The sequence below is a fragment of the Canis lupus genome, chromosome 4 (assembly GCF_003254725.2).
Source record: "Canis lupus dingo isolate Sandy chromosome 4, ASM325472v2, whole genome shotgun sequence".
Lineage (NCBI taxonomy): Eukaryota > Metazoa > Chordata > Mammalia > Carnivora > Canidae > Canis > Canis lupus.
The window spans coordinates 58,428,426-58,451,232 of record NC_064246.1 but is presented as its reverse complement, the minus strand read 5'-3'; the positions used below and the strand labels follow the sequence as shown (position 1 = coordinate 58,451,232).

The 22,807-nt window shown below is 46.6% G+C and overlaps 2 protein-coding genes across 5 annotated transcripts in view; one reads left to right on the top strand and one right to left on the bottom strand.

Annotated features, from left to right (window-relative positions):
- The first annotated feature begins 7,697 nt into the window (after nt 1–7,697).
- GM2A (ganglioside GM2 activator) lies at nt 7,698–21,269 on the top strand. Its single transcript, XM_025434666.3, has 4 exons — nt 7,698–8,072; nt 13,238–13,399; nt 19,043–19,225; nt 19,589–21,269. The coding sequence occupies exons 1-4, from the start codon at nt 7,983–7,985 to the stop codon at nt 19,742–19,744; spliced, it is 591 nt and encodes a 196-aa protein (XP_025290451.1). The 5' UTR covers nt 7,698–7,982; the 3' UTR covers nt 19,745–21,269.
- The window catches only part of SLC36A3 (solute carrier family 36 member 3), a 47,963-nt gene continuing 34,875 nt past the window's right edge, over nt 9,720–22,807 (bottom strand). For 3 of the 4 annotated variants that reach the window (XM_025434662.3, XM_025434663.3, XM_049109227.1), the window contains one exon: nt 9,722–9,918. In XM_025434662.3, coding sequence (XP_025290447.1) covers nt 9,798–9,918 — 121 coding nt within the window. In that variant the 3' untranslated portion in view covers nt 9,722–9,797. Of the gene's footprint in view, nt 9,919–22,807 lie in introns of all 4 variants that reach the window. The other variant, XM_035715163.2, reaches the window with a different exon arrangement.

Sequence of the window (22,807 nt, the reverse complement as noted above, 5' to 3'; positions counted from 1 at the left end):
CACTGCCTGCCCCTGTCCCGAGTCCAGGTCCCAGGTCCTAAGGATGCGAGAAAGGAAGGCAGAAAGAAATGAAGATAGAATTAAATGTCCTTATCAGGCAGCCCGTTGACAGATGCTTGAGGCAGGAGGAGTATGACGTTCCTCCAGGAAGCTCCCAGATGTCTCCGTGTTAGTGCCTTGCTAGAGGGAGAAATAACCTTGGTTTGACAATAGCAAGGCCTCAGGTTTCCTGAGTCTTCTTTTAGCCCATGAAAATGGGGCAGCCCGGGTGGCTCAGTGGTTTAGCCCCGCCTTCGGCTCAGGGTGTGATCCTGGAGCCCCGGGATCGAGGCCCACATGTAGTCCCACATGTAGTCCCACATCGACATTGAGTCCCACATGCTCCCTTCATGGAGTCTCTCTCTGTGTCTCTCATGAATAAGTAAATAAAATCTTTTTTTTTTTTTTTTAAAGGTAAGAAAATCTTGTTGGGGGGCTCAGATGGTTGAGTGTTTGCCTTTGGCTCAGCTCATGATCCCAGGGTCCTGGGATGGAGTCCCACCTTGTCAAGGGGGCGGTGCTCAGTGGGGGAGTCTGCCTTTCCCTCAGCTCATGCACTCTCTCTCAAATAAATAAATAAATAAATAAAAATCTTTTAAAAAAAGAAAATTCTGTTGGGATTTCCCTTACCTTTACTTCCCCAAATCCCAAAGTATGTAATCAGTAGCTCCTCACAATCCTGGGGCGGCAGCAGCTCTTGCTGCCCACGAATCCTGTCCCCATGCTTTAATAAAACTGCCTTTCTGCACCAAAGACGTCTCAAGAATTCTTTTCTTGGTTTTTGGCCCCGCACCCCACCACCCTCACCTATATTGCAAAGTGACATCACTAAGGGGCAAGATTCTCATACTACCCTCCCGAACCCCTAAACCCACTAGGAGTTACTAGACAATTAAGGTTCTTTGAAGGCATTACCCAGACCTCCTGAGAAGTCAGTGGGATTGTCCTTGGTTGACAATTACTGACAGAAACAGCCAGGGTCTGTTTAACTCAATCCTTCAGAGCTCCTTGGGAGGCCAGCAGGGGAGCAGAGACAGAAGCAGGAGGGGGGAAGGGGAGGAAATGTAGAACAGAGCTTTTCAAAGAATAGCTTCTGGTCAGCCTGCTGGGATTCACCCAATTCCCTGGAGCTGGATGCTGCCTCTGGACTGGCCCTCAGACATCCTGAAACCCATCCCACGTCAACACGCAGTAGGGTGATGCGCAGAGATGAAAGCCTGGGAATGCCAGGCTTTGTCCTTTCTGCTCTGTCTCAGTAAACGGAGAAGAAGGAAGGTCACCTATAGCCTTCCTTGGAAGGAAACAGTGACCCTGTCTGTATCCTACCTCTGCCACTTAGTGGTAGAGAAAAGTCAATCAGTCTGGACCCTTGCTACTCTCCTTGTATCCTCAGATCAGCCAGCGTTGGCTTCCAGAAGAGCCTGTTAGAAATGTACATTCTTGGGCTCTACCTCAGACCTAGGATCATAATCTGCATTTTAATGAGATCCCAGGTGTTCTGCATGCATTCTACTGTTAGATAAAAGTGGCTTTAGACCAGTGGTTCTCAATATTGGCTTCACCTTGGAATCCCCTGGGGGGCTTTTAAGAATGCTGATGTCTGAGGTGCCTGGGTGGCTCAATTGGTTAGGCATCCAGCTCTTGATTTCAGCTCAGGTCATGATCTCAGGGTTGTGAGACTGAACCTTACATCCGGCTCCACCCTCAGCAGGGAGTCTGCTTGTGATTCTCTCTCTCTCTCTCCCTCTGCCACCTCTAAAATAAATAGACAAATCAGTTTATTTTATTTTTTTCATTTGAGAAACTGCAAGAGAGTACAAGCAGGGGGAAGCAGAGTACAAACAGGGGAAGAGGGAGAAGCAGGCTCCCCACTTTGTGGGGAGCTCAACACAGGGCACAATCCTAGGCTCTGGGATCATGACCTAAGCTAAAGGCAGAGGCTCAACAGACTGAGCCACCCAGGTGCCCCATAAATCTTTTTCAAAAAATGCTGGTGTCTGAGGCAGACCTTCAGGGCAGACCCTCAGGGGCAGCCGGAGCATGGGTTCTCAGGTCATTTGTTTAAAGCTCCTCAGGTGGTTTCAGTGTGTGCCAGCACTGAGATCACAGCTCTAGGTAAAGCCTCTAATGAGATGAAAATTTTGGGGAATCAGAACCATGCAAATTTGTACAGGGGCCTCCCACCCTGGGCCTTCAGACTTAGGCTGGTGGGGGAATCAGATAGGTGTGGCTGGTGCTCCAGAGGCACCTTCCTCAGTGCAGTCTCACCTGTCAGACCAGGCCAACCCCTGTCCCCCAGCACATTGTCAGGCCACCAGGTGCTCAGATTTCAAACAGGTGGGGTGAGAAGCAGGTGGTGCTCCTCTGTGCTCAGCAATCCCGCCCAGGGGTGTGGCCCTGAGCCAGGGGACTAGAAGGCATTGCTTAAGGCTGGAAATACCGTTTACCATTTAGATAAAAATTTTTGGCTTCAATGGAAAACTATTTATTGCCTAGAGCGTCCCCTTCCAATATCGGCTTGTGATTCTATGGGGCGGGGGGCTCTGTGCCTGTCATTGCCTCTGAAGATAACTCATGCCAGCGGAAAATCATCTTCTGGACTTGTAAATGCTAGTCCTGTGGAGGTTAAATTGACTTCTCTCACCTACCATGGAAGAGGCAGTTTTGCCTCCATTTGTGCATTTATCTCAGTATTCCTGATCTACAAATGCGTTTGTTCTTTAGACTTCCCTTTGCACTGGTTGTAGCATCTGTATCCCTCACTGAAAAAAATAAATAAAATCTCTCCTGTGTGCTCGTTTTCTATCTGTATGAGAGCTATGATTTTACCTTCTTTTTGAAAATGACCCTTTAATCACAAGCACAGCCATGATTTAAAACCAGATGTCCAGGGACACCTGGGTGGCTCAGTGCTTGAGCGTCTGCCTTCAGCTCAGGGCCTGATCCCAGGTCTGGGGATTGAGTCCCACACTGAGCTCCCTGCATGGAGCCTGCTTCTGCCTCTGCCTATGTCTCTGCCTCTCTCTCTGTGTCTCTCATGAATAAATAAAAATCTTAAAAAAAATACATAAAACCAGATGCCAAGACTACATGTGGGTTGAAACCACACGGAGACCTGGCTACAACAGAAATGAGAGATGCAAATGCAGGGGCTCTGGAGACTGCTAAGTTCAGGTCCCATGTAAGGGGTCAATGATCATTCAGCTTCAATGGAATGTTGTCTGCAGGATTGCAGGCTGATGTGTCCAGATTATCTCTCTCTCTCTCTTTTTTTTTCCAGAAAAAGTTGGAAATCCACAATTTAGTGAGGAATTACTTGTTTTTATTATACACTGGCAAGTAAGTACATCTCTAAGAAATACCATACAAACAAATTGTGTTTCAGGCTGGTATTGCCTGTCTGTGACTTCTGATCTGACTCAGTGCCTGCTTCATATGTGTTTAAAGCAGTAAGCACTCCTCACTCTACTCTGGGGCACTCACCAGACCAGCCTTTCCACGCATGCTGGGTCCTAGGAACATTGACTCACACCCCAGGGGACACAGGTGCTAGGTCATCCTGGGCCATACCTAGGTAATCCTCTGGGAAGGGCTCAGACCTAGGTAATCCTCTAGGAAGCCCATGAACATAAACATTAGAGTACTAACAATTTCCAGGCTTCCAATCCATCACTCCTAGAATGTGATTTCTTCAAGGACAAGAACCTCGTTTTAATAATTGTCACTTTTGGGATCCCTGGGTGGCGCAGCGGTTTGGCGCCTGCCTTTGGCCCAGGGAGACCCGGGCTCGAATCCCACGTCGGGCTCCCGGTGCATGGAGCCTGCTTCTCCCTCTGCCTGTGTCTCTGCCTCTCTCTCTCTCTCTCTCTGCGTGACTATCATAAATAAATAAAAATTAAAAAAAATAATAATTGTCACTTTTATGTATGCGTGCACTTATTGTCAGGCAGGTGCTTCACACCACTAGATGTCGCTCTCAGCTACACACTTGAATTGTCTGGAATTTAAAAATGTACCAATGCCAGAGATTTAGGTGTTGTTGGTTTGGAGTGTGGGCCTGGGGATGGGGATTTTTAAAAGCTCCCTAAGGTGATGGTGGTGTGCAGTCCCAGCCAATAACCATGGCCTGATGGTCTTGACCATGTTTAAGTTTTATCCTGGCTCTCAGCCCAAATGTCTTTCACTTCTCCCAAGGATGATTCTCTGCCTCCGCAGAGAATTCCTACCAGACTCAAGAAGGCAGGCCCACCACACTTTCTATTTTTTTGTCTTCCAGGATAATTACTCTTGGATAGTATCTTGTTAATGCCTTTACTTGCTGACTGCCTTTCTGGAATGGACTTTGTTGGGGTAGGGATGGGGTTATGACGTGGGGGCAGGACTTTTATATAGTTCAACTTTAAATCTGTATTTGTTGAATGAGAGAATAGTTTAACACCAACAACTAGTTGTTTGCCGTCATTATTATTATTATTATTATTATTATTTTAATCTTTGTTTTGTCTTACAAATGAGGAAACCGAGGCTGGAGAGAATAAAGCCCTTGCCTAGGCTCTCACTGGGCAAAGCCCTGGGTCTGCCCAACACGGAGTGAGTGCTCCGAATGAGACACTGTCCTTGTGGTTTCACCTCCCACCTTGGTTATGGTCTTAGTTTCCAGGCAATGTGTCTGTGGCGTTCCAGCATCTCCTCCAAAGCCCTTCAGATGGAGGTGTCAAATACTCTCATCCACAAGGAATGTACCAACTCACTGAGAGATCCTCCAAGGTGGCTGAGAGCATTAACCTTTGATGCCCAAGATCAATAAGTTCTTGTTTGAAGGGGTGTGCTTCCAGGCTGAGGGACTGGAGCATTTAGGAGCGGGGAGGAAGTGGGTAATGGGGTTTAGGGGCCTTGGCAAGTGCAAAGATGAAAAAGAAATGATGCTGGAAGGGAGTCAGTACACCCCCCTTTCTGTAGCCAATGAGGCTCCAGGGCTGACCAGCATTGGCTTCCAGTTCCCCTATCCAGCACCTGCACAGCCACCAAGGAGTGAAGCCACATGAGCATCTCTCATACCACTGTGGGATCAGCTTCAGGAGAAGTGAGTTCTCATTTTGCTATTGCTGTGTGTCATTGGGCAAGTCCTCTATCTCAAGGGGCCTGAAAGTGCACTTGCATATAATGAAGAGTCTATTCTAGATGAGAGAAAGAAGACCTTATCAGAATGGGAGGAAGGTGTGCAATTTACGAAGCATATTAATTTTAGCCGTTCTGACTGGTGTGAGATGGTATCTTATTGGAGTTCTGATTTGCATTTCCCTGATGATTGATGTCCAGCATCTTTTCATGTGTCTGTTGGCCATCTGTATGTCTTCTTTGGGAAAATGTCTATTCATGTCTTCTGCCCATTTTTAATTGGATTATTTGTTTTCAGGGTGTTTAAGTTCTTTATATATTTTGGATATTAACCTTTATCGGATATGTCTTTTGCAAATATCTTCTCACATTCCGTAGGTTGCCTTTTAGTTTTGCTGATCATTTCCTTTGCTGTGCAGAAGCTTTTTATTTTGATGAAGTCCCAATAGTTTATTTTTTTGCTTTTGTTTTCCTTGCCTCAGGAGACATATCTAGAAAAGTTGTGATGGTTGGTGTCAAAGAGGTTGCTGCTGTGTTCCCCTCTAGGATTTTGATCGTTTCCTCTCTCACATTTAGGCCTTTAATCCATTTTGAATTTCTTTTTGTGTATGGTGTAAGAAAGTGGTCCAGTTTCATTATTCTGCATGCTGTGGTCCAATTTTCTCAACACCATTTGTTGAAGATACTGTCTTCTTCCCATTGGGTATTCTTTTCTGTTTTGTTGAAGATTAATAAACCATATAGTTGTGGGCTCATTTCTGGGTTTTTTATTCTGTTCTTTTGATTTGTGTGTCTATTTTTTTTTTTTTTTTGCCAGTACCATACTACCTTCATAATAGAGGTTGAAATCTGGAATCATGCCTCCAGTTTTGCTTTTTCTTCTCAAGATTGCCTTGGCTATTCAGGGTGTTTGTGATTCCATAGAAATGTTAGGATTGTTTGGTATAGCTCTGTGAAAAATGCTAACCAACAGGTGTTGGCAAGGATATGGAGAAAGGGGAACCCCCCTTACACTATTAGGAATGCAAACTGGTGTGGCCACTCTGGAAGATGGTATGGAAGTTCCTCAAAAAGTTAAAAATAGAACTACGCTATGATCCTGCAATTACACTACTAGGTATTTACCCAAAGACTACAAAAATACTAATTCAAAGGGATACATGTACCCCAATATTTATAGCAGCATTATCTACAATAGCTCAATTATGGAAACAGCTCAAGTGTCCATTGACTGATGAATGAAGATGTGGTATATATACACAATAGAATATTACTTAGCCATGAAAAAGAATGAAATCTTGCCATTTGCAATGATATAGACAGAGCTAGAGTACATTATGCTAAGCAAAATGAGTCAGTTAGGGAAAGACGAGTACCATATGATTTCACTCATATGTGGAATTTAAGAAACAAAACAAACTAACAAAGGGAGGAAAATGAGAAAGAGAGGCAAACCAAGAAAAAGACTCTTAACTTTAGAGAACAAACTGAGGGTTAGCAGAGAGGGTGCATGAGGTGAAATAGGTGATGGGGATTAAGGAGAGTGCTTGCTGTGCTGAGCACTGGGTGACGTATGAAAGTGTTGAATCACTATATTGCACACCTGAAAGTAATATTACACTGTATTTTATTAATATTAAACTGAAATTTAAGTAAAAACTTAAAGCATATTAAAAGATTGGATAAAGTCTGGCAACGTACCAATGCCAGTTTCCTCGTTTTTATAAGAATACCCTGATCTTTTTTAAAACTTAAAATCAATTAGTTAACATGTAGTGTATTATTAGTTTCAGAGGTAGAGTTTAGTGATTCATCAGTTGCATACACCATCCAGGTGACTTTTCTGTAAATCTAAAATTAATTACAAAATTAAAAAAATATTTTAAAAAAGCTGATTAGGTAAGTTTTAAATTCTACTTATGTATTCATTTATTCAACAAAGGTTGATTGCTCATTATGGGTCAGGTCCATGTTAGTGACCAAAACTCATAGTCCCACCCCTTGCAGGGTTTACAATCTAGTGGTGATTTGGCAGGAATAATATCCCTATTGCTTTTTTAAAAAGCAAAACTTAAAAGCATTATAGCTTAACAAAATCTTGGCTGATGGGCTACATAAGCAGATGGGCTATATATCCTTGCTCTATCACTTCCCAGCTCTGTGACCTTGGCAAAGCTAAACCCCACGGTGTATGTATGTCTTCCTCAGTGCTAAGATGGGGCAAAAAGATTTCTCATAGGCGTTTAACGTGCTTAGCATGCATTAAAGCACTTGCTCTCGGTTATTACAATTGTGATTATAATTATTGAAAAAACACAGTGATTCGGAACACGGATACAGGAAAACGTAATATGAACAGGGAGCGTGACATTGGGTCAAAGAATGCACGCGGGTTTCAAAACAAAAAGGCTTTTCCGCAGCTAAGGTCACTGCGTCGGTTTAGCAACTGCAGTTCTGGCTCCGCCCCGCCCCGCCCCGCCCCCGCGCTCGGCCCCGCCCCGCCCCGCGCTCGGCCCCGCCCCCCGGCCCCGCCCCGCCCCCGTCGTCCCCCGGCTCCGCAGTCTCCCGCCCGAAGGAGGGGCTGCAGGGCGGTGCCTGGAGGCGGGGGCTGGAGGAGGAACCTCTGCTGGGGGTTTGTCGGGAGAGACCTACCCAACCGCAGGCCCCGCAATCTCTGGTCCCCCCACTGGGCGGGGCAAACCTGGAAGCGGCGGCGCTCGGTTTTGCATAGCAATGCCCAGCTTTGCATAACCGACGAAGGCTAGCATTTAAGGGCGCCGCCGCCGCCACAGACCTAGTAACCCTGCACGGACCCGCTCTTTACAATGGCCTCCCAGGTGGATGCTGTGCTCCTGATCGTCTTGGGCTTGCTTCTCGCCGGCCCTGCGGACCCTTCACGCGTCCACCAGAGAAGGGTGAGTGTGCCCCCCACTCCCGCCCGCCCTCGCTCCTTTCGGGGCTGCTTCCAGCTCGCCGGTCCGGTTGGGGTGGGATTATGGGGGTGGCTACTCTGCTTTCTAGAATTCCTTCTCCTCTGCAGAGCCTCCCAAAGTCACTATCTGTGGGACTCCGAGTGGGTCCTTTTCTCTCTTGAGTCTCGGTTAACCCATCTGTATAGTGAACGTGGGCTATTAGGCCTTGTTCTGCTCCACTTTTAGGGAAGGTTCATCTCCCTTAGGTCTCTACCCTCTTGCTCTCTTTCGGAATATCGAACATCCGAGTGAAATTTGGCAGAACTGCAAGGCTAAGGAACTGCTCTCAGGCCCAGAGACTCAGCCTTGTTTACCTGCCCCCGCCTTCCACCTCCCATAAAAAGGCCTGGCACTCATCCCTTCCCCTTCTGTCTTCTCTGTGGCTCAGCTTGTCGTGACAAGCGTGGGTTTGAGAGGCAGGTAGGCCCAGACCTGTTCTTCTGGTGACAGAGATCCAGCCCTGTGACCCACTGCTTCTGATTACAGGCCACGGAAGAGTCTTCACTTTTCACTCACCCCATGCTCCAGACCCTTGGGAAGGGGAAGTTTGCCTTTCTGAGACCTGGAGAAGCCTAGTTGCATTTGTCTCTTTGCTGCATAGCTGTGGGCAAGACACAGATGGTCTCCTCATCTGTAAAATGGACATGATGATACCAGCCTGCCTTTCTCAGATGGGTGTGGGTGAAGGGAAATGCTTTCATGGTTGGAAAGGGGCTAAAGTAACAGGTAAAGTGATACAAGCCGGTAGACTCGGCCTCACCCTGCCCCCGGGGGCCAAGGGGTCTATTTTATTTTTCCTGTTGAATGAAAGCATAAGGACCTCTTGGCCTAGAGGCCAAGACGAGAAGGACTCCCAGTGTGTCCCTGAGTATAGGTTGAGAATGTTTCTCTTGGCTCCAGGGCTGACCGCTATGAGGTGGAGTCGAGCTAGACCTCGGACTTGGCCTGCATCCCCAGTCTCTCCTATGTCTTGACCATGGATGCCATCCCAGACCAGAGGGTTTTAGATCAGCACTTTTGGAAAGGCCCTGAGACATCATAGAGTTCACCCACCTTGCTCAGGCCGGTAGAGAATAGGTGCCACCTGTGATGTACAGCAAAAGGCACTTTCAGTTTTCTCTGGGCTCATGTGATTCAGAGTCTGGTGCCTGAGACCAGGAGCCAGATAAGGGCAGTGGGGTGATGGTAACAACTTAAGCATCTGGAAACTTGTTTTATTTCCTCTTCTCGTGTTAACCACTCTTGTGTTGCTGGGCTATGACCGGCATCAGACAGCGGGGAGAATGTCTAATCCCGTGCAGGCATACGGTAGGTGCTTAATAGACTCTGTGACACTGTATAATGACTGTCATTTATTGTGTACATACTCTGTGCTATGTGTTGAGTTGTGTGCTTTTTTTTTTTTTCTAATAAGCTTTTTTGGGGGAATAATTTTAGATTTACAGACAAGTTGCAGAGATAACACAGAGTTCTCTCATAAACTCCCCACCCAGTTTCCCCGATGTTAACAGCTCGTATTACCATTGTGCATTTGCCCAAACTGAGAAACTAGCATTGGTTCATCAGCATTACCTAAAACTCTAGACTTTATTGGATTTCACCAGTTTTCCCATGAATGTCCTCTTTGTGTTCCAGGATCCAGTCCAAGGTAGCACAGTGCATCTGTCATCAGGCCACCCCAGTCTCCTCTGGTCTGTGACAGGTTCTCAGTCTTGTGTTTTCATGGTTTGCCAGGCTTGAGGCGTGGCGACTGTACTTTCTGTGCATACTTCTCATTTTCCCAGCAGCCCTGTGAGAAGATATAATTATGTCCATCTAATAGATGAGGAAACAACCTCAAGAGGGTAACTTTGTCCAGGGCCTCAGCTCGTGTGAGTGGCTGAGGTATGATTGGAACCCGGGTCTGTGATATGATATATACCTGTATTTTTGCCTCCAGAGCTGTGCATTTTCCCTCTGCCCTCTGTTGCCTCTTCCCACGTGTTGGCCTATCCTGGGGATGGCAAATACAGTAGTCTCTCCCTTGTCTGTGGTTTTGCCTTCTGTGGTCTGTAAGCCCAGTGAGTCGCAGGCTGGAAGCAGATGATGCCCCTTCTGACTTCATCAGATGTTTAATAGTAGCCCTAATGCTATATCACAATGCCTGCATCACCCACCTCCCCTCATCTCATCACACAGGCACTTTCTCGTCTCACATCATCACGAGAAGAAGGGTGAGTGCCGTACAGTAAGATATTTTGAGAGGGAGAGAGACCACACTTACATAACTTTTGTTACAGTGTGGTGTTAATGATCGTTCTGTTTTCTATTAGTTATGGTTGTTAATCTCTTACTGTGCCAAATTTATAAATTAAACTTCATCATAGGTATGTATAAAAAAAAAGCATGCATAGAAGAAAATCCATAGAATATATAGGGTTTAGTACTATGTGTGGTTTCAGGCATCCACTGGGGATCTGGGAACGTATCATGCACAGGTCAGAGGAGCTCCTGTGCCAGGTCTGGCCCTTAGTGGGCATTGCTAATCCTCTGTGCCTCCTCTTCCAGACGAGGCTGGACCCAGCTGCAGAAATCTTTGCCAGAGCGGCTTCTAGTCAGGCATGGGGGAAAACTCTGTTGTTCTGCCTCCCTCAGGGGCTGAAGGAAAAGGTAGCTTAGAAGAAGGGAGGGAATTCTTCATCTCCAACAGGACGCTCGGGACACCTGCCCCAGCCTGGAATCAGCCCTCGATGTGAAGCAGGGTGCCTCAGAATCTGTGAAAACAGCCCCAGAAAATGGCTAGTCCTCCTACCTGCCTTCCAGCCCAACTCTTAAGTCCAGGCATTCTTTCATTTGACAATGGCCTCCTAACTGGTCTCCCCCTTCCAGACTTGTTCCTCTCCAGTCCATTCTCAACCATGAACCAGAGCGTGGCACTCTCTTGCAATGGGGTTCTGTTGCACTTACAGTAAATCCAGGGTCCCAGTTTTGACCTACGAGGTCGTACATTAAATGACCTTGCCTCCCCTCCAGCCTCATCTGGGTCAGTCATCTGCTACATGTAGCCCAATAGCCTTCTTATAGTGCCCAGCCAGGCCAGCGAAACTTCCTACCACAGGGCCTTTGCCCATGTAGTCTCTGCCTGGATAGAACAATCTTTCTCTCTCTACTTACATGGCCGACTTCTCATCCTGCAGGGGTCCAGCTTAAGTATCATTCCCTTACTACCCTGTTTAAGTAAGTCCTTTGTTCCTCTCAACATTACCTCTGTTCATTTCTTTTCCGGTGCTCTGAAATCATGGTGGGTAACATTTATTGGCTTTAGACTCTAAGCTCCTCAAGGCAGGGCAAGAACATTTCTAATTGTTTACCACTATGAACACAAACCTAGTCCAGGGCCCGTGATCATTGCTCCATAAATATTTGTGGGATGAATACTGAAGGAAACATTTATCGGCACCTACCCTGTGTAAGGGGCTGTGGGGCACGCAGGCATGAATCAGACCCTGTCCTGTTCTTCTTACTCATGTCATTACATTTCATTCCAAGGGACAGAAACTCATTCCAAGGAGCTCAACTAAAGGGAAGTTTACTCCAGGTATACAAGGAATCTCTTGGAACTAATGGCAGGAAGTGGAGGCTGGGCCATATAAATGGCTTTCATTCAGTGAGCCAGCTCATGCTTTGGGCCTGGCATTGTTAAGAGCTTACATGCACGCTCTCATCTTCACATCCCTAAGAGGAAACTATAAAGCCTCCACTTAAAAGATGTGGAAATTGGAGTGCCAAAGGGGAACTGACCTATAGAATCATGTGATGCTGTGGCTGAGCCAGGCCTGTTGACTCAAGCTCTGATTTACCCTATATCTCACTCCAGAGTCCTGCCTTTCACTGCTAACCCCATATTGCCTATTTGGACAGGGGTGGGGTTGGGGAGGGGACACTTCTGTTCTCTCTTCCAGAGACCAGCAGAGCCCTTAGTTCTTGTCTCTTCCCAAACTTTGGCTTGGTCGTGGGTCACAGGTCTAGGTGCTCTGACCTTATCCCAAGTATTATGACCCAATGACGGCAGAAAGCCTTCTAAGTGATTTGTGCCTCAACCTCCATTTCCCAGAGGCAAAGAGAATCTGCCAGCCTCGCTTGGGTTAGAAGTTTCCTTTCAGCCCAGTTGGCTGTGTTGACGACGGGGTCAGTTGGAGGTGTGGGGCTGGCAGGTATTCCTTCTAAGATGGGATGCACATAGTGGGAATGCCTAAAGTGTTTCTTAGGTGGCCTTCAGGGGGCTGGGAAAGGTGCAGGTGGGTGGGCAGAGTCTGCACGGTGTAGGAAGTGTTAAAGATCATAGACGAGTAGGCAGGTTCTGTGGGAGTGGGGAGTCAGCGGTCTTGTGTAGCCAGACAAGATGGTGAAATCTAGAGACCTCTAGGGGATGTTGAAGAAGAAGAGAAAGTGGCTCAGCAAAGGGGAGGATGGTGATTCAGATGGGACAGGGTATGGGCAATGGGATAGGAGGCAGGAAGCACTGGTTAGGATTGGGGAAGCTTGTTCACTAGGATTCATCGACAAGCGCCCCACTGGGTGTCTCTCTCCGTGTGTCCTATTCCCTCCCGAGCTGATTGCATACTCCTTGAGGGTAGGGGTTTCCCACTGTGTTAGTTTCCAATTATTCCTGGCCCTGGATTGGGCATGGGGTGTGACATGAATAAGATCTGGGTATGAGGCTGCAAAGGTGAACCCTCCAGGAACTTCCCTCTTAGGAGATGCCAGGGCTGGCTGGAGAGGGGTGGAGGGGTGGGGGGCTGAGAGTGGAGGTCAGAGAAGGCACCAACCAAGGGTGGATGTGGTTGTTCACCGGTTTTGAAGCTCAAGATCTGACATCTTGTGCTTTCTAGTTTACAGCACACTTTGGGGAGATTATATTTTTTTGAGTTTTCTGGTATAGTACTACCTTGGAGATGGGTACCAAGGTGTTATCCTGGGCTAACAGATACAGAAGTGCAGATAAAAGCTCAAGGAGGGGAAGTGCCTCGCCCACTGTCACACCATCCATAGCCTGTTCTGTTGATGCTTCTGCCCTGTGAGCGTTCCTTTTGTCAACATTTCTTTTCTTTCTGTCTGATTTTCTTCAGCCACCCAAGTCCGGGAGCTTTTTCTGGAACAACTGCGATAGGGCGAAGGACCCTGTGTTGTTCAGAAGCCTGTCTCTGCTACCTGACCCTGTTCTCTTTCCTGGGAACATGACTTTCGGCTTCGAGGTCCGGACCAGTGTCCCCCTCAACGATCCTCAGAAGGTGAGCCTGGAAGTGGGCAGGGTTGTGGAGGTGCTGGAGGGAAGTGGCATGGGCCAGCTGGCGGGGCCCCTTAGGGATGTATGCTCAGGTGACCGTGAGTAATTCTGCAATCCTGGAATCACAGAGCAGCAAAGGATGTGTGAATTCTACTCCAGTTGGGCAATTTTGTTTTGATGCTGTTGTGAATTATAAAACAGGGATGTCACTTAGTGATATGTAGTCACTTTAGAAATTACAAATTCTCAAAAAGTGGGGGAGATACATCCCCTGAAATCTCAACTACCCAGTGATAAGGGGTAGGCACTTTAAACATTTGGTAGGCTAGGATTTGGAGCTGTCCCTCATACAATCACATATAACATGCATATTAATTTTGAGTGGATATGTATGAAAATAAGAAGCAGTGTACCTTGTAAACGTGTCCTGCAATGTGCCTCCTCATGAGGTAGTCACTGCTATTTACATAATCGTCAGAATATTTTCTACATTTGTAAATATATGTACATTTGCGTTGTAAATATATGTACATTTACAATAGTGGATTTTTATGGCATGTGCTATTAAACTTGCTTTTTTGGGGGTGCATGGGTGGCTCAGTTGGTTGGGCATCTGCCTTTGGCTCGGGTTGTGATCCTGGGTCCTGGGGTCGGGCCCTGCGTTGGGCTCTCCACTCAGTGGGCAGTCTGCTTCTCCTTCTGCCCCTCCCCACTGCTCTTACTCACTCTCTCTCAAATAAATAAAATCTTAAAAAAATAAACTTGCTTTTTTTTTTTTTTTTTTAGCATCATACTGTAGGTTCTATACCTCTTTCTGTGGCATTTGGCATCAGTTTACCTAACTCTTCTTAATGGCAGAAATATTCGGTTGTAGATCTGTCCTGGTGTACTTAACAAATCTATTGTCAGACATTTAATTTGTTTCTAGGGCAGTTTTTGGTTTGTTTGTTTGGCTTTGTTTATTTTTTGGCTGTTATAAACACCTTTGCCAACATTATCCTTGTCATGTATCTTTTTGTACTTTTCTGATTATCTAGACAGAGACTTTATTTTATTTATTTATTATTTAATTATTTATTTATTTTTAGGCACAGATTTTTTTAGGTCTTTAGGTACATATTGCCAAAGTGCCTCCAGATATTTGAACTCCATATATCCTCTCCCAACAGATGGCCAGCAACAGATTTGCCTTTTTTCACAGATTTGATTCTGAGCATTTTCTAATAATGTTTTCCACTATTTTATGTCATCCCTAGTGAGGTTCGATGTCTTTTCATTAATTTGGTTGCCTTTTTTTTTAAGTATTTTATTTATTTATTCATGAGAGACACACAGAGAGAGGCAGAGACATAGGCAGGGAAAGAAGCAGGCTTCTTGTGGGGACCCTGTTGTGGGGTTCCATCCTGAGATTCTGGGATCAGGCCCTGAAATGAAGGCAGATGCTTAGCCACTGAGCCACCCAGTCATCCCAATTTTGTTGCCTTTTGTATTTACTTTGGGATTAGCCAGTTTGATCATGTCTGTTGCCTCTTATGGGAGTGGCTGTTTACATGCTTTTCTACAGAACAATAGAGGCTTTTCATATATCTATTGTAACACCATACATTGTAGTCCCTCTCACTACTTTCAACTGCTTTCTTTATAACATTTTTAAAAAGATTTTATTTATTTATCTATGGGAGACACACAGAGAGAGAGACAGAAACATAGGCAGAGGGAGAAGCAGGCTTCCTGCAGGGAGCCTGATGCAGGACTTGATCCCAGGACCCCAGGATCACGACATGAGCCGAAGGCAGATGCTCAACCACTGAGCCACCCAGATGCCCCACAACATATTCTTATATGCCCTTCAGCTTGCCCAGGTGCAGATCTATTCTGGCACCAGTTTTGTTCTGATTCTTTAAAAGGCTTCTGATGTGGAATGTGTCCTGGTAACTACTCTTCCCCCTGGCTGAATCACAGCCTCTACCTTCTAGGTTGCTTGTGGACATAACTGGGCTGATAACATGCAGTGTGCTTTTTTACATAACCTGGCACGCAAGACCTGCTCGCTACATGTTAACTCTTGTTAATAGTTCAATTAGTGTCAGTCTGTTCCTGTGGCCCCTCTGACTTGGACAGAAGCCCGGGATGTGTGGACAGCTCTTGGGCCCTGCCTTCCTCTGTACCTCCCTCCAAGTCTTCTCCAGGCTAGATCATTACATTTCCTTTAGCTATACTTCAAGCGATAATCTACCAGGGTCACACAAATGCCATTTCCGTGCTCTTTCTGCTGAGTCTGGAGTGTTGGGCTCTATGGCAGGTGCCATCATGCTTGTTCTGCTGTCACTGTTGTGCAGAATGCTGGCATTTCTGTGATGCTTCACTTTTGATTGGTGAACTCTTTCTGCCCCTGGCCTGCTTTTCTTGGTTTTTTTGAAGGCCATTAAGATGGACCCCCACCCCTTTCCTGATACTTTATGACCTGTCGTACTTAAGTTTGGGCCATTGTACTTTATAAAAACTGTGCTTGGATTGCCTCTGCTCCTTCCCTTGCTCTTAACATTTCTCTTGTATATTTTCAGTTTAGTTCTTTTCACTTTTCAGGTAATATGCATATTAGCTATCAAATGAAAGCCCCTGAACACTTGTGTAGGAGAAAAGGTGATGAGCCTCGTTTTACAGATCAGGGGTGCTGAGGCTCATAGAAGGGTGCAGCTTGCCCAGGTCGCGTAGTTACTAGCACATTCAAGGCTGGGTGTCCTTATGCTGTTACCTGTTCTTGAACTTTTTCAGGCACGAAGGTGGACTTAGTGCTTGGTGTGTCTGTAGGAGAGTGCTCCAGAACTTTCCCTTGCTCAGCAGAGATCCCCTAGAGACAGCCCCTTATGAGCCTGGAGGCCTCAATGTCTTCCATCTCTTGTTCCTGAGGCCCAGAGAGGAGAGTGAGGGATCCAGGCCCACACAGCTTGCAAACAGGAGAGCCAACTCATCCTCTCTTCCGCTGACCATGCTGAAGTGGAATTTTTTTAATCCAGAGTCTCATCTCAGACCTGGATGAATTTAGCCCCTGCTGCAATGTTTAGAAGCTGGATGCCCCAGATTCCATGAGCCATGGGCAAGACTGGGGCCACCCAGGAGCTCCCCTTTCCTCTTTTGACTTGCTTTATAGGATTCAGCTTAATTTATAACTCCCTCCTGTGGGCCCTCTCTCAAGTTCCAGTCTCTGAGACCCTTGTTTTCTCATCCTCAGGAATCATAAATCGCTTTTTTATTTGGCATATACACTAATTTTGGGCTTTTAGATGTGGCTTTCAGGCCTGATAGTTTGACCTATTTTTCCCCCGAGAATCATGTACCTACAGTACTCAGTTTATAACTGCCTCCTTCCGTTGCATCAGGTGGCTCCCCTTCAGCTGCTCCCCATGTATCTTTATTTAGAGCTTTTGTGTGCCTATCTGTGTGGGAGAGGCCAAGATAAAGAATTTCTTTTCAACCCATAAGAAATTTTCACTCTTAGGATGTCAGGACTGGTAGGCCTCTTTGAGATCATGAGATCCAAATATTCCATTGTCAGGATGGAGGGGTGGAGACCTGAGGACTTGCTCACAGGCCCTGGCAGGTGCAGGGATCCAGCCCTGATTATTGGTCAGAGCTTCTGTCTGTCTGGTTGTCGAGACAGGTCCCATGACAGAAGTTTATTTAAATCAAGCTACCTAATTTGCAAGGAAGTCTTGGACTAGAGAGATAGATGGTATCTTATTATTCAGCCTTGCTTGCTTTCCTGAGCCATAGGAGGAGGCAGATTGATAACAGGGGCTGGGAACTGAGCCATGCAATCCCCAAGTGGAAGGCATGGCACTGCCTCAAAAGTACCTATTGCCTTACGTTCCATGCACTCCTACTGAGTACCTCCGGTGCTGTCTTTGGCCTGGGTAGGCAAGGCATGGCTCCTTCTGGTAGATACAGCCCCATAGGCTTCTAGCCTGATGGGAGGACCCCAGCCAGGACTTGGCCCTCACTGGTCCCCCCATCTGGGCGTTTCTGTTCAGGGCATAACCGACTTAACCATTTTCATTGGGATACTGGAGAAACAAGGGGTACTGGCTGAGGGAGAAGGTAGGATAGGTAGTCCTGCAGGAGTTAATGTTTGGATTTCAGGCACTGTGCTAAGCATTTTACAGGCATTGTCTCACTCGATGGGATCTTATGAAAGAGGTTGGCACTCTAAAATATCCTGCTTTTGGAGACAAGGGAATGGAAACTGAGCAAAGTAGCTCGATGCAATGGCACAATACTAGGAAGTGGCGGGGATAGCTTTCCAGTCCAGGCCTTCTGGCTCTCCTAGGCGAAGGGGCTGGAGTAGGCTTGGCAGGAGAGCACAGAGGCAGACTGGCAGGGGACCATGTGTGAGTGGGGGTGCGGAATACTGTGTGTGTCAGCAGAGCGCCATGAGTTCAGCGAAGAAAGCAATTTGAATCTATCTGCTCAGGATCCAGAGTACACTGATGCCTCCCTTCCTCTTGAGCCTGGATCCTGACATCTAGGGCTGTTGGAAGACTGAGTGCACAAGCTGGGGAGCCAGCCCAAGCCCAGCAGACTCTAGGGGAATAAGTGCCCATCCAGGATTTGTCTCTTAAAGACAAAAGTCCTAAATCAAGTGAGCCTGGAGGCTGGGAAACATGACATTGCTAGGATTTCAGAACTGAAAGGGACCCTAAAATTGTGGTTTCCTGCCATAACACCCACAAGAAATCAGATGTTCGAGTGAGCTAACCTCCCCCTTCCCTTTCCTTACTGTTTTCCCTTAATACATTTGGCAGGGGGCAGGGGGTTGCTGGTGGGGCACAAACACGGTCAAGAGAGAGAGCTCACTTAGTGAATGCCTGGCACACAGCAGGCACAGCTGGGACTGTCTGCTTTGAAGTCCTGGCCTCTTCCGGCTCAGCTGCAACCTCTAGAACAGGAGTAGAATCATGTCAGCATGGAGGTGTGAAGCACATCATCGATCTTCTCATCCAGCTTCTTCTGAGTATGGGGTCCTTCGGTGGCTTCCCCAACTCAGTCTGGAGAGCCTGCCACTTCTTGGGGGGTATTTCTTTTATATCCTAGCTATGATTGTGACGAAGATCTTCCTTTATATCAATCCCAAAGTGAGCTCCCTATAAATTCCTACTGTTTTAAATTCTTTTACAGCTCTACAGAGAAAATTTACCCAAGGATAGAAAAGAGGTTTCTACTCCAATCGGCTGGCAATTGTTGCCTGAGGTCCTACACAGGAAAGGGCTCTTGAAGCCAAGATGGGGCTGAGAAGGAAAGTCTAGCAAGTGGTGCCAGTTAGCAGTTACATGACAAGTGCATTTCAGCTCCAGTGTTAGCTTCAACCTATGGTAGTGATTACCTAAAGAATTTTAAGACTATGGTTCAGTGGGGGGGGGGGGGGGAGGCGGGGAGCGGAATATCACAACAATCATTAATTATCTGCCATAGGTACCGGGAAGGATAACACTGGGACATGTGCCACATGGTCACTTCTGGATCAGAATATCTCCAAGACCCCATCGATCAAAAATTCCGTGATCAAAATAAAATGCTGATCTTTTAAAAATGTAGAGGAGTTGGTATGTTTGCCTTGGAGCTTATACTGTTTCAAACTCTTTCTCCCTAGGTGGAAATAATTGTGGAGAAGGAATTGGCTGGTTTCTGGGTCAAAGTCCCATGTGTGGAAGAACTTGGTAGCTGCACCTATGAAGACATCTGCCAAGTACTTGACACTTTTATTCCCCCTGGACAGCCCTGCCCGGAGCCTCTGCACACCTATGGGCTTCCCTGCCACTGTCCCATCAAGGCAGTAAGTACATAGGAAAGGAGAGCATTCTTTCTGTGGCTGGAGTAAACACATGGGACTTGGAAGGAAGGGTTCTTGCATTCTCTTCCCACAGATCTGGATGTCTATGGGTGATCTATCCTGAAATGCTTATATTTCGGGGGCTTTGGTTGATCCATCTGTGGGTTGGGAGACTTAAACCGCAGTATGACCTCCAGTGCCGGTTAGCTCTAACATTCCATGCTCTGTAGTGCTATGACTATCCCCAGTCTCATGTGGCTCTCAGGGGAGTGGCAGAAAGGGCAGTTCATGGCCCTTTTGGGAGAGTTCCATGAGAGTCCCCTCGGTAGGCTTCCACTGACCTGTGATCCACTGGTTTTCCTGCAGGGCATCTACTCGCTGCCTCGGACTGAATTCATCCTGCCCAACATGGAGCTGCCCTCCTGGCTCAGTTTTGGGCACTACCGCATCCAGGGCATCCTCAGCAGCGGTGGGAAGCGTCTGGGCTGTGTCAGGATCTCTGCCTCTCTGATGGGCAAATAATGTGGCACCAGCAATAGCAGAAAGAAGGGGCCTGAGAAAGGTATCCCTCTTCTTCTGTCTTGCATTTGCTGAGGTCAAATCCTGACTCTCTGTACCCCTTCAAGCCCTTTCTGCAATGATGCCACTTCCCTCACTGAGAATCATTTTGTGCCACCTGCATGGCATGGGTGGGCAGCCCTGACCTAGGGGTGCGGCTTGGCAGCTCTGATAGCCCACAGCAGCTGCCAGGCTGGCCCCTTCATTTCCCTCCTTGACTCTATAACTTTCTCTCTAAGAGCTTAATTCATTTTCTAAACAATCAAGGAATGGGACCAATGTATTTTGTGATCTTGAGTTCAGACCAACCCAGTTGTAGTTTTCAGAAGTTACCTTTGTAATTTTCTTTAGAAAAATTTTTTTGGGTCACTGACTTAAAAGCAGAATGGAAGTATTAATAACACTTTTTGCTTTACTTTTGTCCCCCTTATGAGGAAGGGGCTGAAGTAGTTCACCTCAGTCTATTCCTCCATTAACTTCTGTGATTAATTCAGTATTCTTTTCTAGTTTTGCCCAGCAAACAGTGGGGCATAGTGTATCCGGGGGAGGCAGGGCACGTGGTGGAGCTTCACTGGGAGAGGTATTTAAGAATGCCCTATGTGTTTAAGAAAGTTTACAGACTCAGGTGCCTGCAGGGCCAAACACGAGACCTAAATGAGTGAGGATGATGACAAGGAGCATACTGTTTCCAGGCATGTCTTCCTACCCACCCCCCGCCTTTTATAGCAGCAGATATGCATTGTTACAAGGCAGCTGATGTCCAGGCTTGAGCTTGGGAATATTGTCAGGGATGATGGGGCCTGGGCTGAGTTAGAAAGGGTGCATTCAGCCCATAGGGGCAGCTGTGGTAGAGCCGTGGCCAGTTGGTGCCACATGAGAATGCCGTAGGCCCAGTATTGCCAAATAGTCTCAAATTTTTTTCCCTTGGAGAAGCCAGAAGTCCAGACTTTTATATGAAATCTTATAGTTTTTAAATATTGGCAACAGATGATTTTTTTAAAACACTGTGCAGGCCAAAAGGGCAAAACCGACATGTCAGTAGGGGAAATCTGGCCCACTGTGGCCAGTTTGCATCCTCTGATGTAAGAACATGCATTCCTTGTCCTTTCAGTCTTGAGACGACTCCTCCAGGGTTGTTTGTCCCTCTGCAGGGCCGGATCCATAGGGTCTGACCCACAGAGCAGGCTCTTGCAGGGCTAGGGACGGGGGAGGCAGCCTCTCAGAGCTGTCGGTGGCAGGGATCATGAGGCTGCCTGCCCCAGCCTTGCAGCATTGTCAGGCTGAATGGGGCAAATGCGGAAGAGTTGGAACCCACCAGCAGCTGCTCTGTGGAGCAAAGATCCAACGAAGAGAGATGGACTCACCTCGGGTTCCTGGGTTCGCCCATCGTCCCATCCTCCATGACAACCTACTGACCCCTGGATTACCCCCAGCTCCTGGGATCATTTGAAGCTTGGAATGGCAATAAACCTTTTTAACTTGCTGAGAATTCCTCCTTTGTCTTGACTGCACATTTGTCCATCGTCGAGTTTTTAGGAGCTTATTTGGGGTGGGCTGTTCCTGCTGGTAGGGTTTCCTCTGGAGGCACAGATGAGCCGAAGTGATTCCAGGGACTGTCTCTTCTGTTTCTGCCTTGTGAGCTGCTTGTTCTCCCTGCTTCAATCTGTCTCGTCACCATCCAAGATCCTTGGCTTGTTTTTATTTTTTTGCTTTCCTATTGCTCTGTGACCACTCCAGCCTATTCCCCTTTTGGTTTTTTAGGCCTTGTTCTCACAGTTGTTCTCAGTTCATATCCTAGAATGGAATCTCATTAGCTTGGTTAATCTTTCCATGTCCTGCCAAGCTCTTGGGTCAAATGCTTCCCTGGGTCTCAGTGGGGAGGGTGTGAAAAATCTCAAATCACAGGCAAAATAGACTTTTTTAAGCAATGGTACTGAGCCAACTGGAAAAAGTTGAAAATAGATTCATACTTCACACCAAATGCAGAATAAACTCCAAATAGATCCAGGGTCTAAATATCAATGAAACCATACAACTACTAAAAGAAAACATAGATGCAAAATCCACAAGAAATAAAAGATTGGTACATTTGACTACATTAAAAAAAAAGTCGCTTTTTACGAAATACCATGAAGTCGAAAGACTGTGAGAGGGACGCCTGGGTGGCTCAGTGGTTGAGCGTCTGCCTTCAACTCAGGATGTGATCCCAGAGTCCTGGGATCAAGTCCTGCCTCGGGTTCCCCTCAGGGAATCTGCTTCACCCTTTGCCTATGTCTCTGCTTCTCTCTGTGTCTCTCATGAATAAATAAAATCTTCGATTAAAAAAAAAAAAACCAAAACCAAGAAGACTCGAAGAAAACATTTTCAGCACATATCATAGACCAAGTGTTAATATTTCTACTATATAAAGAATGAAACATCCAAGGGACTAAAAACCTGAGAGAAAAATTGAGGAGACGTGAATAGACAACTCTCCTCTCACACATACACACTAAGTTGTAAAAATAGGCCTTAAACATGAAACCTGCAGACTTACCTATGATTAGAGAAATGTCTGTCAAAACAATAGAACATCACCTCTCAGACTGGTGCACAATGGAGATAGAACCACACTGCTAGTCTAGGCTGTAGGGAACAGGCATGCCTACACAGCTGGTGGGGATGCAAAGTGGTACAATCCTTGACAGGAATTTGTTAGCACCTAACCAGACTTCAAAAGTGCTTATTCTTTGATCCAACATTCCACCGCTGGGAATCTCCTCTGAAGATACACCTCCCACCATACAAAAATACACCTGCATGTGACTTTTCATGGCAGCATTGTGATTGCAAATACTAAAAATGTAAACATCTCTAAGAAAGTGACTGAATAAGCCACAATATGTTCACACTGAATCCTACTTGGCCATAAAAAAGAATGAGGGAGATCTTTGAATCGATATTGAGTGATTTCCAGGATATGCTGTTCAGTGCAAAGGCAAAGTGCAATGTGCAATGTGCTACTTTTCATGTAAGAAGGAAGATGTG

Coding starts and splice junctions, on each gene's coding strand:
- GM2A (XM_025434666.3), top strand. CDS start 7,983: ATGGCCTCCCAGGTGGATGCTGTGCTCCTGATCGTCTTGGGCTTGCTT. Junction 13,400..19,042: donor CCCTCAACGATCCTCAGAAG/GTGAGCCTGGAA, acceptor CTTTCTCCCTAG/GTGGAAATAATTGTGGAGAA. Junction 19,226..19,588: donor GCCACTGTCCCATCAAGGCA/GTAAGTACATAG, acceptor GTTTTCCTGCAG/GGCATCTACTCGCTGCCTCG.